General features: G+C 29.5%; 2 protein-coding genes across 3 annotated transcripts; both read left to right on the top strand.

Annotated features, from left to right (window-relative positions):
• The first annotated feature begins 959 nt into the window (after positions 1-959).
• Positions 960-4,980, top strand: LOC107486078 (probable protein phosphatase 2C 60). 2 transcript variants are annotated; one of them, XM_016106625.3, is made up of 5 exons: positions 960-1,064; positions 1,964-2,389; positions 2,486-2,853; positions 3,675-3,911; positions 4,207-4,980. In XM_016106625.3, the coding sequence occupies exons 2-5, from the start codon at positions 2,071-2,073 to the stop codon at positions 4,474-4,476; spliced, it is 1,194 nt and encodes a 397-aa protein (XP_015962111.1). In that variant the 5' UTR covers positions 960-1,064; positions 1,964-2,070; the 3' UTR covers positions 4,477-4,980. The 2 variants fall into 2 exon arrangements, with proteins under 2 accessions (XP_015962111.1, XP_052116847.1); XM_052260887.1 differs by lacking the exon at positions 960-1,064 and adding an exon at positions 1,100-1,578.
• A 3,053-nt stretch (positions 4,981-8,033) lies between these two features.
• On the top strand, positions 8,034-12,701 carry LOC107486079 (V-type proton ATPase subunit B2-like). Its single transcript, XM_016106626.3, is given in 15 exon segments — positions 8,034-8,178; positions 8,428-8,496; positions 8,701-8,756; positions 8,875-8,973; positions 9,080-9,139; positions 9,810-9,921; positions 9,998-10,206; positions 10,402-10,536; positions 10,646-10,783; positions 11,070-11,220; positions 11,309-11,391; positions 11,671-11,718; positions 11,839-11,892; positions 12,004-12,087; positions 12,180-12,701. Coding segments are annotated over 14 exon segments (1,476 nt in total). The 5' UTR covers positions 8,034-8,178; positions 8,428-8,435; the 3' UTR covers positions 12,366-12,701.
• Positions 12,702-19,205: the final 6,504 nt, after the last annotated feature.

Here is a 19,205-nt window from a genome sequence, read left to right as displayed (position 1 = left end):
ACTTTTTTTAATGATTATTTTTTTTTGTTTGACAGAAGATTTTCTTCTCTTCTTAGTTGTTAGATTTGGTGTTGGAAACTCCTTGAGTTTTCTAAGATGTCCTGGTCACACATAACTCTGACACGATCCTATTGATAAGGGGACACGTGTATCATACAGTGTTGATAAGCCAGTTAACTTCACACAAGCTGTAAAAAAACACCACAATTTCCACGTGTCATCATCTCACACCCCATCTCATTGAACTTCCCCATGATCACTAACCAAACAACTTATCATTGCTTCATCAATTTACTTTCTCTCTCTCTCTCTCTCTTGACAAAAGATAAAAGATATGCAATTGGCATTGACTTTTCTCTTTTTCAATATTTGTTAATATAATATTATTGATTTAATAGATGTTGACTCATCATTGATTATAATATGATAATATCTCCTCTCACAAATAATTGTCATTTTGATAAATTAGTATATTATTAATTTTTTAATGTGCTGATTTTATATTAAAAATGCACCATTAATAGATAGATATAGTAATTTTGTTTACTAATTTGATTTGCAAAAATGGTATATTAATATAAGAGTTGACTATTAAATCAATCATATTATATATATAACTAATTTTTTATATACATATATCATAATTATTTTATTTAATTTGACAAAATTCTTATAAAAGTATAACCTTTTAACAAAAAACTTTCTTTTTCTTTTTGTTTTTTTAAAACACAAACTTAAGAATTTGGATTTATAAATTAAGACATGTATCTTCTTAATCAATCTTTTATTACTTGGTTTGTGTCATTATCTAATAAAATATAAATTTTATTAAGATTTATTCTTTTTCCTTTTAAAATAATTATTACTTTGACTTTTTAATACATTGAAAAATTAATATGCTCATACACAAAATAAATCTATATACATTAATTTTTTAATGTATTAAAAAAAAGTTAAAAAAGGAATATTATTCTTAAACAGATGCTGCTGCTGTACTAGTTAATATCTGGTGTTATGTCTGAACTTTCTCTCTCCAAAAAGCAGTTTCTCTCTCTAGGATAGAGGTATGGAGCCCATAGCTTTGCTGTCTTGTAGCTTCTTCATTGTTGGGCTTTTATGGGGCTTGTCTGCTCAGCTAACAAGAAATGTTTAAAAAGGAGCCAAAATAATAAACTTTATTGTCATTTTTAATTTTATAATTCTTCAATTCCATGCACATCTTCTTCTATCTTCAACAATTTTCAATTTTTTCTCCATCATCATCATATGCATAGTTCATACACAGTAGCCTGCTACATATGAGAAGGTAGAGAGTTGAAAGGAAAAGGAAAAAAAAAAAGGAAGATCAAACCCACTTGTGTTCTTTCTTCTTTCTTTCTTTCTTTCTTTCTTTCATGCTTGATTTGATGGATCCAGAGATCTAAATGCTTTCACAATAATACATACACACTCTCTAGACCCTTCACCTGTTTTATTATTTTCTTTTTCCCCCAGATCATCCATATCTATATTCTTCAATTGGGGCATAATTCAGTATAAGCTTAAGCTTCTAGATAATCAAAGGTTTAATTTTTGAGGGTGAGATCTTTCTCCTGACTTTTACTTTGTCCTTTTATTGAGTTACTAGGTTGTTTTTTTTCTATGAAACTAATAGGCTATCTTTGTTGTCATTTTTGGCTTTTATGGAGATTAGTGTTGTTGGGATTTCATCTTCCAATGTAAATGTTAGGTTACATTTCCAAAGGGCTGACCAAAAGTTTGTTTTGACCAAAAAGAGTTCAATTTTTACTTGTCCCTATTGAGCTGTTATACTGTTTGTGATTGAAAAAGCAACAAAAGATTAAGAGTTTTGGGTGTGTTGAACTTATAATTTGACTTAATCTTTCATAATTTGTTCATTCTGTTAAAGTTTGTAGTGAATTAATTTATCATCTTCATTATTGTTGTGGTGACTGGTGTGTAGTGAAGGACTAAAATCAACTGTGACTGAAAAATTGTTTTGGGGGTGAAGTTGTTCTTGGATGGTTGGTAGATGTGGAAATTCCTGAAGGTTGTGTGGTGAGATGAGGGATGTTATCAGAGTTGATGAACTTTTTGAGGGCCTGCTTTCGGCCAGGTTCGGATAGGTATGGACATGGTGGTTCGGATGCTGGAGGAAAGCAGGATGGACTATTGTGGTACAAAGACTCCGGGCAGCATTTGCATGGCGAGTTTTCGATGGCTGTTGTCCAAGCCAACAACTTGCTGGAGGATCAGAGCTATATCAGATCAGGATGTTTAAGCACAAATGAGTCTGGCCCTTTTGGCACCTTTGTTGGTGTCTATGATGGCCATGGAGGGCCAGAGACGTCGCGGTTTATCAATGACCATCTAGTTCACCATCTTAAGAGTAAGTGACTTGAACACCAAGAAAAAGAAAGTTTCCTTTTTAAAGCAAATTATTGTTGTTTCTTAGAGATGTTTAGTGGAATGGCTTTCATTTCAGGGTTTAGTGCAGAGCAACAATCAATGTCAGTGGATGTTATTCGCAAATCGTTCCAAGCAACAGAAGAAGGATTTACATCCCTGGTTGCCACACAATGGTCGATGAAACCACAAATTGCAGCTGTAGGATCATGCTGTCTTGTTGGTGTTATATGCAATGGAAGCCTTTATGTGGCGAATGTTGGTGATTCGCGGGCTGTTATGGGAAGAGCAGTTAAGGCAACTGGGGAAGTTTTGGCTGTCCAGTTGTCTGCAGAACACAATGCATCGATAGAATCCGTAAGACAGGAGCTGAAATCTATGCACCCTGATGATTCACAGATTGTTGTTCTGAAGCATAATGTGTGGCGTGTGAAGGGCCTTATCCAAGTAAGTTCATTCTAACTGATAAAATGAGGTTTACAACTGTTGATCTCTGATTTGAATGAATTATCTATAGATAAGGCATAGGATATGATAGCGCTGTTTGATCTATGTAGTCGAATCTAACTATTCAGAAGTGGCTTTGTTGTTATTCTCGTTGCATAGTCACAACTACTGTTAAAGTTATAAGTCCTGAAATGTTCAAATTCCCTCGGCTTTGTGTAATTAGGCTCTAGAAACTTCTTTTGATTTACGATGTCATTGCGCCTTATCATATATCATGTCTGCAATAAGCCTGTTTGTCATATCTGATCCTTCTCTTCAGCTTTGTGAAAATCAAGTTTTATTAGGTAGTGTTTGGTGGAGAGACAGAGACGGAAAGATTGAGACTGAGAGATAGAGACTAAACAATAATGAAATTCTAATTTAATTTGTACAAAGGGTAAAATTGGAATTAATTAATTGAAATGAAGGTATTTTAGGTATAAAATGTTATTGAAGTTTCAGTTTTCATCTCTAAAAATTTTAGTCTCTTGTGTCCCTACTTTTTAGAGATACTGAAATACTGAAATTTTGAAGACAGAGACAGAAATTTTAGTACCAGTCTCTAAACCAACAAACATAAACCTCAAAACAAACGCTACCTTAGTTTTGGACATGGTAACTACATATTTCTAGTCCTGCATCTATTTTACCAATTTACCTACTCAGATAAAACCAATTTCTTTATCATTCTTGTGTTATGAGCTTCAGCATGGCTTGACTTGGAGCTTTTTCTTCACTCCATTTTCTACTTTCACTACTTATAATGCATTTTCATCCTGCAGGTTTCTCGATCTATTGGCGATGTATATCTTAAAAAGGCCGAGTTCAACCGAGAGCCTCTATATGCAAAGTTTCGCCTTCGCGAACCAATAAAGAAGCCTATATTGAGCTCAGAACCATCTATATCAGTGCACCAGTTGCAGCCACAAGATCAGTTTGTTATATTCGCATCCGATGGACTTTGGGAACACTTTAGTAATCAAGAGGCAGTGGATATAGTTCAACATAATCCCCGCAATGTAAGTTATATATTTAAATACTCTTCTAGACTGGAAATTATTTTAGACTAAAAGAATTCAATGTGGAATTTCACTGATATTTTTGTCCTGAATAGTGTTGAATGTTACTGTAATATGTGCTTCTCTTCATATAATCCTTTATTATGTTGCAAGTCCAATCATATTAGGAACTTTAACCTTACTTCAACTAATTTTCCTTCTCAATCTCATGCATTGTAACACCCTCATTACTATGATCTACTATCTCAAAACTCAAATAAATACAAGCATCTGATTGGATCTTTTTTTTTTTAAGGGAATTGCAAGGAGGCTGGTTAAAATTGCCCTGCAAGAAGCAGCAAAGAAAAGAGAAATGAGATATTCAGACCTTAAGAAAATCGACCGAGGGGTTCGTCGCCATTTCCACGACGATATCACTGTGATTGTTGTGTTCATAGACTCAACTTTTGTGAGCAGGGCAACCTGTGTCAAGTTCCCTTGTATTTCTCTTAGAGGCGGCGGCGTCAGCCTTCCTTCTAACACACTGGCACCTTGTACAACGCCGACAGAGGCCGGCGCCACCTGATTATTTAAGTTGCATCCTATCTTTGTCTTTTTCATTTTCTTGTGTGAATACCAGGTATCTTCAAGTAGCAATGAGAAGAGAGCAACACATGCAATTCTTTAAATGTGAAACTGTAACATGTAGAATTATAATACTCATGTTTTAGGTTCCTTCCCACAAATCAAAAGAACAGAAAAGGTACATATATATATATATGATGACCATCCATAAGAGTTGCCATGGCACCATTTACCTTGTTCAGTGTTCATTTGCATGTAACCATTTCTGGGGAAGTTTTTTCTTTTTTTCCAGCTGTATATAGAGCTTTGTAGTCTATTCAATGGAAGGTGGCAGATGGAGAGTTCATGTTGTGAAAGAAATTAAATGAGTGACATTTTCAGGGAATACATACATGTTTCATTATTTCAACTTTCAATGCCTAGATTTTGAGAGAATTAATGTGTTAATACTTCCTTTGTTCTTTGTCATCTGTATCTAGATTGATATCAAGGAACTAATTAATTATTTTTCAGCCAATATCACATTATCTAGTCGTCGTTTACACGAGTCGTTTAGACTAGTTACTTAGATGGTTAGGGACTAATTAAAAATTTTTGAATTGTGGATGGCGTTTTATTCTTCAGATCAGAGACTGAAAATGATATTTATTCTAAAAAAATTGTTTAATATTGATTAGTTAAGAGTTAAATCAAGGAAAACAGTGTTGCTCCAGCATAGGCTAGGGTGAAAATGGCCCAAGTTGAGTCGAGTTTTGTGTTTGACGAGCCTGACTCATGTTGTAATAGATGGTTCAAGTCTAAACCTGTTATTTTTTATAGGCTTTTTTTCAGGTTTAAGTTTGGTCTGTTTAAAGTCTAATAAACTCACGGACCTATTTGAAAAGTCTGTTTCATGAATTAAAACTCAAAAAATAATAAACTTAAAAAAATTTAAATTGACATTAAATAGATTGTAAAATTTATAATTCATAATTTGTAAAAAAAAAAATTATTTATATATCCGTCTTTAGTTGCATATAATAACCATACTTACCATTCATAAACTTTTTTCTTTGAAGAAAAAAAATTATGATCTTAATTTGTATTGACTATTGATTTATTTTAATTTTGTTTTGTGTTTAATATAAGTGAATATTTAAAAATCTAAACTAAGAATAATTTATTTTTACAGAGGAAAATATTTTGACGGTTGAACGAGTTTTGTAAACTTTTTTTTGTTGCTCACGGTATCCTCCAATCCGACAGGTCAAAAACTAATTCATAGCGGATTTGAGTTCAATTTAAGGGTTTGCCGCTGATCAATAGATTACTGCATGCACAAGGCGGGATTCGAACTCCGACACTTGCTTAAGCGGATGTACTTAAGCGAATGAGTGAGCTGACCACTCGACCAAAAAATCTAAACTAATAGATTTTACAAAAAAATCCAAACCTAATCTATTTGATAAAACAAGCTGAACCGAATCGAGCCTAAAATAAGTCGAACTATGAGCTCCCGTCAAGTAGCCCGTCTCACTTCCACCCTAACATAGGCTAATCTCTTCCCCATGATTGAAGTTGGAAAATGATCATTGAAAGCACTGGATAAGATTGGTGCAACAAAGGTTAAAAACCAACTAAAGTACCAATACTCAACTAACTCACCATGTACACCTAAAAAAACAGTTCTCTCTCAGTTTTAGCTTGCAATCATTGAGGTTTTTGGCCACACAACAGTAGAGGAAAGATTGCCAGTGTTCATAAAATATACTGCCCTCAATTTAGTACTATTATAGTTTACAAAGTACCCTTCATCATATGCATCCTTTAATCATGATATCCTTTACTGTAACTACCACCTTGTCTATCAACTTGTATTTTTATTGATTAATTTTTTAAAGTATAGATAATAACACAAAATTGACTGAATATTTAGTTGGAAATTGGTTACCTTTGAGAACCATGATGATCCCATTTGGCATTTTTTCCCCTAGGTGACACATAAATAGTTAAATACAACCAATTATTTTTCTTTTGTGAAATTTAATATTTTGCATATCATCATAACCTATAGTTTTAACTACTATCAATATCATTCACTTTTAAATAATAGAAATCCTTATATAATTATGTAGAAATTAGAACAAAAAGAATATCAGATTCATTTATTGATTCTCCCCCCTTATCCCCACATTATCCAAATATAAACACTTTTTTTCTTTTTGCTTTAAATTTCTTAAAATTGAGATTCGGCAGTAAATATAATTTCTTAGTGTGGATTCCATTAAATAATTCAAAGGTGATTGAAACCTTCACTTCTCATTTGTTAATGTTTTCTTAATAGTCACATTACATCCTTAAAACAATCATATCATGAGGAATAACAATAAATATATCTGATAGTTATATGTAATATTTTCTTTTGATTTCTAGTGAGGACGATACTTTAGAAGGCAAACTTAACTATTTTAAAAAAGATTAGCCTCTCTTTCTATTATTAGGGAGGAGATATCTTGATAAATTAAAAAAAAAAGTATATGAAGATCTTGCCAAAAAAATTATATAAAAATATTTAGGATAAAATATTATTTTGGTCTATAATATTTAGACTAAATTTTATTTTGGTGATTAACGTTTTAAATATCCTATTTCAATCCCACAAAGTTTTAAATGGGTTTAATATTATCTCACAATTAAATTTGGCATGAATAATTAATATATTTAAAAGTTAATATAATATTCGATTTCAGTTTGTAAATAAAATTGACCTACCAAGAATTACTAATGTGAAAACTTTTTTATTAATTATTCGAGTCAAATTTAATGATAGAACAATATTGTATCTATTTAAAATTTTTTGCGATTGAAATAAGACGTTTAAAATATTAGATATTAAATTAAAATTTAGCTCAAAGGTTAATAACCAAAATAATACTTTACCTAAATATGTAATGGCTTGAATATCAAAAGGCAAAACTTCCAAACTAATTTGCAACGAATTAATTAAACAAAAGAATAATATCAAAAGACAGTACAAAGAAAATATAAAGACATCAACTTTTTAATCTATTTTTATATAATGTAGCATAAAAGAATTTTACATATATTAAGGTGATAGTATATCCAAAATCTAATTTATTATGATCGACTCTTATGTAAATGGGAGATTGTTGAGAATAAAGAGTATGACCACAATTCAATCAATCATGTGTCAAATAATAATCATAATAATAATAATAATAATAATAATAATAATAATATAGTAATAATTCAATCAATCAATCCAACCTTAACATTTTAATACAATAATAATAACAAATTATTTGATACATAATTAATTGAATTGTGGTCATACTCCTTATTCTCAACAACATAAACAACTTATCATATATAATATTAGGAAAATAACTAAATTTAAAATGTACTACTTAAAAAAATTACTTAAAGGTATGAATTTTATTAGTGCATAAAAATTATTTCTTTGTAAAATTCTAAATTTATTTTCAACATTTAAAATTCTGATATTGTAATTAATAATTATTGGGTTTGTTCCATAGTTCCATGTATGTGACAAAATAATTGTTATTTCCATGATGGTTCGTGAATTTGTTTGGTCCATCTTAGATCCGTGACCCAACAACACCATCAACATCACACTCTCTTCTTCTTCTTCACAGATCAAACACACTCACACACCTTCCCTCTCTCTTCTTCGATCTCTCTGGTTGGTTTCTTACTCCCTTCATAATAATAATTCTAATAATTCCTCTCCTTTTTTTTAATTAGAAAAAAGATATATTTTTTTATTCCAACCTAGCGAAATAGACCATGATCACTTGCACACTGAAATAATAAAGGGTCACTGCAAAGTTTTAATCTTTAAGCTGTTTGGTTGATTTTACTTTCTCTTAATTCTTAGTGGGTATTTGAATTTCACTAATTATTTTTTGAATGAAACGGTTATTATTTGAAGTTCCAAGGATGGGTGTGGCTCAAAACATTCCTGACATGGAGGAGGAGGGAACATTGGAGATTGGAATGGGTAAGTATATGGCACCTCTTTTACCCTTTAATTTTTTACTTTTATGTTATGATTCTGAGTATGTGTTTCATTGGTTGATGAATTAGCAAATCACCATTACTTTTTTGTGCTTGTCATTGTGGGGAAGAAAAGTATTTTTGAATGGTTATTGGGTTGATCAGTTTATCACATTGGCAAGAATAAGATTGTTTTTTGATGTTGCAGAATACAGAACTGTGTCTGGTGTTGCTGGACCGTTGGTTATTCTTGATAAAGTTAAGGTAATGACTAGTTTTGATGCTATGCTTATTGCATATTCTAGAATTTTGAACTTTTCTCAATGAAATGTATCACTTTCTGCGCGGTGTGACTGAATTTTATACTGATCAACTGCAATAGGGACCAAAATTTCAAGAGATTGTTAATATTCGGTTAGGGGATGGAACTTCTCGGCGTGGACAAGTTCTAGAAGTTGATGGTGAGAAAGCTGTTGTTCAGGTGAGTGGTTACTGCCTAACTCCAATATGCATGTGCTATTATCATTTAGGGCTGCTATCATGAAAACTCGGATGAAGTTTATTCACTGTTTTGCTACATTGATTAGGTCTTCGAAGGTACCTCTGGGATTGACAATAAGTTTACAACTGTGCAATTTACTGGAGAGGTATAAATTGTTTTTATTATTGTCTACTTTAGCTTGATGTCCACGTGAAATTGAGTTTGCGAATTCATTGTAAATATTTCATGAAATTTCTGCTGTTTTGACTTCATTGTTAGTTTGGGAGCTATATTTTGGTTGTAGTTAGTATAGGGTCGGGACCAATTGGTTTTTCAAATATGTTATCTTCTAAATTATAATTGTGAATAAATAAGCAAACTAGAATAACATGTGCTTAGGGAGGAGGAGGTTATATTTCCATTATGATTGCATTGCTTTTGAGTTAACTTGATTAGTTCATATATTTGATTTTATGTATTTATTTTTGGAATGGTAACATGATAAATAATGCGGAGACATCTATTGTATAGTAGAGTACTACAGGCATGATAATTGGGAAAACCAACTTCAATAAGAAATAATGGATGAGTTATGATCTTTTGAGGTTCTGTCCTTCATAAGGTATGGCTTAGGATTTGTGTTTGTTTATCAAACTTGTTATAGAGGGGCAATTCTATTTGACAATCCTTTTGCATTCTGATAGTGTTCATTTAATTTCTTATCTGTTCTACCAATTTATGCATGACTATTGATTATGGAATTCTTTTTTATTTTGATTCTTTTGAATCAGTTCAGCTGTTGAGTTTCATCTTTCCATGTTTGGTTACATTCCTAGGTATTGAAAACTCCTGTTTCGCTCGACATGCTTGGCCGCATATTTAATGGCTCGGGAAAACCCATTGATAATGGTCCACCCATATTACCAGAGGCTTACTTGGACATATCAGGTATATAACTTCTCCTTGGGAGGTCTAAAACTGTATGTTTATTACTGACGTTCTTAATATTCTCCCAATATTTCAGGAAGTTCCATCAATCCTAGTGAGAGAACCTATCCAGAGGAGATGATACAAACCGGAATTTCTACAATTGATGTCATGAATTCTATTGCTAGAGGTCAAAAGATCCCGCTATTCTCAGCTGCTGGTCTCCCCCATAATGAAATTGCTGCACAGATATGTCGTCAGGCTGGCTTAGTCAAGCGATTAGAGAAATCTGATAATCTTCTTGAGGTATAGCTGAATATAAAAATGAATTTAATCTAATTTTTATCAACAAATGGGAGATTATATTTCGAAGAGGTTATAAATTAAGTTGATATGACCTAGCTTGTTTGATTTCTTACTTATGGTCGATTTTGCTTTATTTATTTAAACTTGCATTGTAAGATGATGAATGTGGTTTCTGACATATATCAATATATACAGGGTGGAGAAGACGACAATTTTGCCATTGTGTTTGCTGCTATGGGAGTTAACATGGAGACTGCACAGTTTTTCAAACGTGACTTTGAAGAGAATGGCTCATAGTAATTCTGAAAAAAGTTATTGTGCTTTTTTCATGTATTTAAGATCTGATATCTTGGCAATTATATATCTAGGGGTAATATTCCATGATTAATTTTTCAAATTTTGATTTCTGATTTGCTTAAACTGCTTATGTTTGTTACAGGCCAATGATCCTACAATTGAGCGTATCATCACCCCTCGTATTGCTCTTACTACTGCTGAATATCTGGCTTATGAATGTGGCAAGCATGTTCTTGTGATACTCACAGATATGAGTTCATATGCCGATGCTCTTCGTGAGGTAATGTTAAAATGTTTCAACTCTAATTTTAGAAGTGGAAGTTAAGGTAAAGAAAGCAGATGATAAACTGTTTGCAGCCTTTGTCATTCTCTTATGATCTTGATTTCTTTGTATGTCTACAGGAAATAATTTAGGATTGTGTGGTAATTGCTACTTGCTAGAGACATTTCTTACTTCTTTTCTCTTATTTTTCAAGCATGAGAAATAAGTCAAATAACATAAAAATATTTGAGTATTTCTCAAACAATTCGATTGAGAGCTGGATCATTCACTCTGGATCCTATAGGTATCTGCTGCCCGAGAAGAAGTGCCAGGACGACGTGGCTATCCCGGTTACATGTACACAGATCTTGCAACAATATACGAACGTGCTGGAAGAATCGAGGGGCGAAAAGGCTCTATTACTCAGATTCCTATTCTAACTATGCCAAATGATGGTGATAAAATATTATTGAACTTTATCAGCTCAGTTGGATTTATGCACTCTAAATTATGACGAATCATCTTTCTTGAACTTCTTTGCAGATATCACGCATCCAACTCCCGATCTTACAGGATATATTACCGAGGGACAGATATATATTGACAGACAGCTGCATAACAGGCAGGTGCGTTATGTCGAAGCTCTTTGCTACTTGCCTACTTCGAATATTTTCATGAAATGCAGAATAGAATGCATCCAAATGGATATTACATGATATTTAGTTTATAATATAGGCTTTTACTATATTCTTTCTTCCACTAATGCCTGAAGTGAACCATGATCTACTCTTATATCCAATCAACTTAAGGTGATCTTTTACATAGGCTACACAAATATTGAGTTTGTTATGAGGATTCTAATATTCGATTCAAACTAAACATTCGTATTCTTCTGGATTGAGCAGATATATCCACCAATCAATGTTCTTCCATCACTGTCTCGATTGATGAAGGTAACGTTGATTCTTTTGTTTTTAATATCAAGATGCCTTTATCTGATAGAAGTTTCAATGCATGAGTGATTTCTTCCACTTTCCATTAATTATATTGATGCAACATTTGCTTCTCTTCAGAGTGCCATCGGCGAGGGAATGACTCGAAAGGATCATTCTGATGTATCCAACCAGGTTTGATATTGTTTGTTTACTTTTTCAAAAAGAAATAAACTAAAAAAGATCTGTCTATAAAGTATAAACTATGTTATAGGTCTTTATTTTGTTTATTTATTTGTGTTTCAGCTCTATGCAAATTATGCCATAGGAAAGGATGTTCAGGCAATGAAAGCTGTGGTTGGAGAAGAAGCACTTTCATCTGAGGACTTGGTCTGTAATCTTTTTATCCCAAGATATTTTCACTTGACACTGAAAAAATCTTCATTGAAGTGGTATTAATAATTTTTATTTTTGATTAACAGCTATATCTGGAATTTCTGGACAAATTCGAGCGAAAGTTTGTGACGCAAGGAGCTTATGACACCCGCAACATCTTCCAGTCACTAGATCTTGCGTGGACCTTGCTTCGGATCTTTCCCCGGGAGCTTCTTCACCGTATACCGGCCAAGACCCTCGACCAGTTCTACAGCCGAGATTCCGGTAACTGATGTCATAGCTGGCATGCTCATGCTCATATTTTTTATTGATTTATATATTTCTTAGATCTTCTCACCCAAAAATTAAAGAGTCCATATATCTTGTGTCCAGCACATATATAAAATAAATGTTAGTGATGAGAATGAGTCCCCTTAGAACTTAGATCTTTATATTTTCATTTTTCCACTGGGGTGGTGAGGGGAGAAAGCTAGTTATCATTTTGGGATGGCTTTAATTGCACTGTTAAAGATTCAATTCAGTGCAGTTAGAATTTTGTTGACATTGCCTTCCCTTGTATGTTTTATTGTTTAATTTAACCTTGTAATTTATGGCTTTAATTGTGTTTTTCTTTCTGCTTTATATCAATTGTTTAGATTTATAAGGATAAATTATTAATTAGGTTCTTTTAATAAGATTATAAAAAATAAAAGCTTAAAATCAGTTAATTTATTTTTATTTCTAATAGCAGGTCATTTACTAAAGAATGTTACATTATTCTAATTTTTTTTTTTGGCAGCGCATTTGCATTCGTTGTAGATTAATATGTCGAAATTTTTTAATAAAATAACCCAAAAATGGTCCAAACCAAAGGAAAAAAGAAAGTGAAAATGGTTGGATGATGGATGGTCTAACAATAAAGAAACTAAGCTTTCAAAAAAAAAAAAACAATAAAGAAACTAGAGTCATTGTTTTTATTTTATTGATTATGCAATCATTTTGCACTTGATAAGCACAGGAAATAAGGATTGAGGAGCAGAGAGATTAACTAGAGAGAAGGAGAGGGTAAAAGTGTAAAATCCGAGAAAAAGGACAAATTGATTTTGACTTTTTGGTCTGCGGGCATTTAAGTTTTTGAGCATTTAAAAATATATTTAAATCTTTGATTTCGTCAAAATTTAGACACATTGATTTTTAGGTTTAATTTGTCCTATTTTAAAAACTTTCCCATGTGAGTATTCATATTGGCCAGGTTAGTACAAAAAGAGTCACGTTCAGGACTTAAATATCCGCAAACCAAAAGGTCAAGAATCTATTTGTTCTTTTCTCATAAAATTTTAAAATTAAATGAAATCGAATCAATTTTAGTTGGAATATATTCAAAACAAAATAATCAATTTCTAAATGAATAGATATTTTTTGGTAGTTTAATGAACATAGTGTATACTGTATATGTTTGATTCATAATCATCAAATGAAATCATTTCATCTTCTTATTTCAAATCAAATTTTTGACATAATTTTTTTTAAACAACCTTTAAGATAAAGAAGCTTAAGCATAATTTATGTTTAGCATCAAGTATCAAGTTCTCAAGATTCCTCAACTTTTGATGATTCTCAAGAGATAAGTCACACTATGAAATGATTGAAAGATAAAAGCCCTTTCAGTAGTTGGTTTTCAAAAAAATCAGTGTGCAAAATGAAGTATGTTGAGGAAAGGCACCAAAACCAAGTTATTTTTATCAATAAATAAAATGTCAAAATTTTATTGCTCAATAATAAACAAAAGGTTGATTCCCAAATTCAATGGACTAGCTCCTCAAGTTTGATACATATATCACTCAAAGCATAATTACCCTTTGAGCGCATTAAATATATATGATGAAAGCATCTTTTTTTTTTTCCATTTTTTTTAGTGATAACTTTCTATCACAAAACATTAAAACATTAAAGTTCAATAGATAAATATATCTTAATAATTTAGTACTTACATTCGGGAAAGCATCTCAGTTATTAGTTTAAAACTTCAGAAAAAAATATAGACTTTATGAGTTAATATTAGTATGTTTTGAGAGTGCTAGTTATTATAGTTGTTAAAGTTTTTTTGTAATTAACCAACTTGAATTGGTCGAATGATCAGTTCATCTCTCCGTTTAAATAAATCTCGAAAGTTCGAATTTTATTTTGTGTATACATCAATTTATTGGCTAACGACAGACCTTAAATCAAATTCAGATTCTCGTTGAATTAGAATCCATTTGAAAAGTAGTAGAAGCTACTTTTTCTAACTTTTGAATTATGAAAAATCGCGTGTTTGGCACTATTTTAAAAAGAACTTTTAACTTTTCGAAAAGTTAATTCATAACTTTTTGAAGAAGTAGAAATATATGACTTCTCCTCCTCGATAAATCATTCTATCATTCCTGTAAAAAAAATGACCTCAAAACAAAAAAAATATACTTTCATTATTGACTGTAAAAAATACTAGAAATACTGGTCCTCCACCACTATTTTTACCCAAGGTTTCATCTGCTAGAAGCATTGGCCTTCCACTATCATTTTCACGTAATAATTTATCTGCTGAAAATATTGACCATCTACCACCATTTTAAAATAATGTTCCATCTGAACCACCTATTGCATATATTTCTTCCAGTTTTTTTTATTATTATTATTTTACCACTCTATTTTTATTATTAAATTTGTATTTAACATTGTGTGTGGTATAAAATCTCAGTTTTAATTTTATTTTTTTCTCATGTGATTTTATTTTTATATAGCTATTATTATTTTTATAGTTAGTTATAGTAAGTTTTTGACCCCAATAAAAGAGGAGGTAATTTTAATAGAAGTAAAAATAAAAAATAAAAAACAGTAACAAAATATACATTGACACATATTTTATATTTATTTTTTATTTTTATCTACCATATCTTATACAATAAAACAGCAAATACTAACTACATAATAATTTCTTTGGCATTGTCATCAAGATTATTGTGAATTAAAATTTTATTATTATTTACCACATACAAGAACACTGTTATGGGTGAAGATGAAGTAGATGAACCAGTTTCTACCTAAAAAATAGAACTAATAAGAAAACAAATAAAGAATTAATTGCCTAAACAATTGTAATATTAGTGATTAGGTTATAGAAAATTAACCTTCAATATTGAAAAGTATTTGTTATTATCGTTATTTTAATATTCATTTTTTGTAAAAAAAATTGTATTTTTTGAGTTATTTATCCAAACGCTACAACTTTAAAATAAGTATTTCTATAACTAAAAATTCAAACACAAAATAACTTATTTTTAAATTGCTATTAATAAAAATCCTTATACTTTAAACTCTTTTTTCGAAAGAACTTATTTAAATTGTTTATCCAAACTAAATCTTAGTTATTGACCTCTTGAATTGGGATGAATTAGTTCTTAACTTCTCAAATCAGAGGATGCCATGAAAAAAAAAACGTCTTGTAATTATATAACCTTTTAGAGAAATACTAATAATTAAGCAGATGATACCTAAATTAGATCATGAAGATATTTTTACATAGATATAATATATGTTATATTAAATAATTTAATTAAATATATTAAATTATTTAATATTAATTTTTAGTTATTATTTTTATATAAAAATATTTTACGTGAATAGTCACTCAAATTAAAGGATTTGCAAAGTAGAAATTACTTGAATATATTTCCCAAGGAAGCAGTAGTGCCAGTGTATGAGAACTATATATTGGGTTTTTGCAAATATCTAAGGTTATATATGTATATAGCAGGGTGTTGTATTTATATTTCCCATACTTGATATTGCTTATTAGTTATTACAGCATCATCAGGCTTAGATGTATGATACCTTTAATTTGTTTAATTGCGTCTTTAGTAATCTCAGACTTCCAACTTTCAAAATTTTCAAAACAATATATATCATGGTACAAAAACAATATTTTATTTTATTTTTTTTTTAAGAATCTATCATATAAAATATTTTACATATGTAGCTATATTAATTTAATTTCATAGAAATTATTTTGATAAGTAAAACCCTCCCATGATTGATAGCTACTAATTTGAAATCATTAACAATAACAAGAATAATAATATACTATTAGATATTCTCAATAATACATATGGAATTATGGATAACTTATTCTTTTTGGAGGAAATTAAGAAGAAAGTTAATATATATTACAAATCATAAAGTTGGTTGAGCATGACACCTAGGAATCTAGTTTGGTTTCGAAAGAAAACATCATATGACATAATCCACGAGAAATCTTTAGCTAATTAGTTGGTCTAGTCAATAATTGGTCACCCTTCATGTAAATCAAATTAACAAACCTTTATGAGCAATGATCAAGGATTTAGAGGATAATTGATTTTCACTAACCAATAAAAAAAAATATAGCGAATAATAATATGGGAGGGAAATAAAAAATCATGGTGGTTGTTCTTCAATGTCGTGTCACGCACCTTCAACAATACCTATTTTCAGTGTGTTGAAATGGTTATTATTGATTAATATATTTATTTACAAGGTATCTATTATATTACAATAAAAGAGAGCTATTTTAACATGATTTTTTTAACAGTCATAGTTAAGTATAAAAATTAATATATATTTTTAACAAATATTACGAATGTCAAATTCTCTATATTTTTATGATGAATAATTTGATGGTAGAAAATTACTGTTCAATTTTGACACTCATTTGTTTTCAACTTATTCTATTATTCTTTTTTTGTTAAACTCCGTCAATTTTGGCATCACACTGCTCTCAATTTGGAATCATATTACTCATTCTTCATCTTCAAAATCTCAATTTATTCTTTAGTTTCAAGATCTCATTTTATTCTTTGTTAAAAATTTTTGTTGAGAATTTTTATGGTCAATAAGTGTAAAAATAAATAGTATTTTTGACGGTTAATAAGTATCACAAAAAATATATTCTCAAATTTTTTTAATAATTTTTTTTACGGCCAATATTTATGAAAATAAGTTTTAAACTTTTTTTATAATTATTTATATGTTAAAAATACTATTTTTGACAAAACTTTTATTAATATATTTTCATAGTTAAAATAATGTCAAAATTTATTTTTTTTATGATTTTTAATTTTTTTGACACATAATAATCTTAAAAAATAGTTTATATCATATAGAGTGACGGAACAATTTGTGGATAACTAATAATGATTGAATTCATTTTATTTTATTTTATTTTTTCTTAAAGTGGTTAATAGCTCTATATAGCCTATGACTAAATTAAAGTAATAAACGCAAAGTGACAAAGAAGGGTTTGAAAATATAAAAAATATAATTATGACTTATTATTAAGCGGTAAAGTGAATTAAAAAAGCAATATTTTTCATTGTTCATATGTTAATCTTCGTTGGTTCAAGCCAGCAAGGAAATTAAAAGTACTTGATGTAACATTTAGTTTCTTTCTGCCTAGGATTCTACATAGTCCAATTAGCTCCGGTGAAAATATATATAATTATATATTAATATATATACAAGTCAAAGTTTCTCTCTTATTTTTAAATTAGGATATGATAAATCTACACTTATTAGACCGTTAGTGTTGTACATGGGAATAGTAATTCTACCCGAAAATTTAGTGAAATGAAATTTAGTTCTAGATTATTGATGAGCATGTGTCTATTAAAAAGTCAAGTAATTTTATATTAAGAGCTGAGGTTATTTTATGACTATTTAAATCACGGATATTGTAATTAATAAAATTTGTTTATGTTAAGATTAATTAACAGAAACAAATCTAATCATTAGATCTCACATGTTGATAGTTATCATATTATATAAAGTTATGTATTTATGTTATTAAATGGTAATAAAACGCTTAAATTAAGTTGCCTTTTGTGTTTCCAAATGTCACTAATTTAAACTATATATATATATAATCAAATAATTATTCAGTCTTTTCACTATCACAATAAACTTATACAATCTCACTTAATAATATTTAATTTCTCCTTAGTATTTTAGAGGTGAGGTTAGAATTATTGTTCATAGTTGTGGAACATAGATTTATATAATTAGGATACGAGACTGTTCTCAAATCAGTAAAAAGTCTAACTATTAACGGGTATTAGAATTAGACGTAGATAACAAACTTTAAATGCGTGTTAATTAAGTTTTTTATTTATAATTTTAGAAAAAAATAGAAAAAAATAGATAAATCCGTGTAAAATATACACAAAATACTTAAATATGACCCAGATTATATTTTTTTATAGACTAATATATTTTTATAAAAAATATTCTTGAATCGACCATTATTTTAGATTCAATTTAAAAGTCATAAACGTAATTATTTTTATTATCAAAAATATTATTTATGTACTAAAATTAAATATTAAAATTAAATATTAATATATTTATGTATAAATATAAATATACAGATTGTGTCTTGTGCCTACGACAGACATTAAACTTTTGAATTTCATAAATAAATTAATCGGGTGATGATACAAGTGCACTTAAATTTCGTAAGAATGATGATATTAAATAAATTGTATAACCTTATCCTTTTTTAGTTTATAATATATGTACATGTTTTTGCCAGCTGGCAAGTTCAAACTAAACGACAAAACATTTAGAGCGTGTTTGATGCTGATTTGTTAGAATTTTTGCAAATTTTAAATATAATGTGATTAAATTAAACCAATCTAGTTGCATTATTTTAAAATTTTTAGTTTAGATACATATTAAATGATAAAATTAAAGAAAAAAATATATTTTGTTCTCACTTTTTGAAAATTGCTTTTGTAAATATCCAAACAAATTATTTTAACAAAAAATTTAATTATCCAAAAAATTGCTTTCCCTTTTAAAATTTCTTCATCCAAACACATTTTTGAATAAGAAAATTGTTTGGATTAGCATGAATCCAATAACATTTTTATCTAACAGAGAATAAACCTTAAATCACAAATTCATTACACAAAAGCTAATAAAATTAAAATAAAGTGAATTTAATTGAAATAAAGTTATTAAAATTCATTTTAATTATAAAGTGTGCTTAAATTTGTTTATTATTAAATTAAACCTGTATTAATGCAAAAAATTTTAAATATCTTTATTTAATAAATATAAAA

The sequence above is a fragment of the Arachis duranensis genome, chromosome 4 (assembly GCF_000817695.3).
Source record: "Arachis duranensis cultivar V14167 chromosome 4, aradu.V14167.gnm2.J7QH, whole genome shotgun sequence".
NCBI lineage: Eukaryota > Viridiplantae > Streptophyta > Magnoliopsida > Fabales > Fabaceae > Arachis > Arachis duranensis.
Note: the sequence above shows the minus strand (reverse complement) of the source record. Positions and strands in the feature narration are given on the sequence as shown.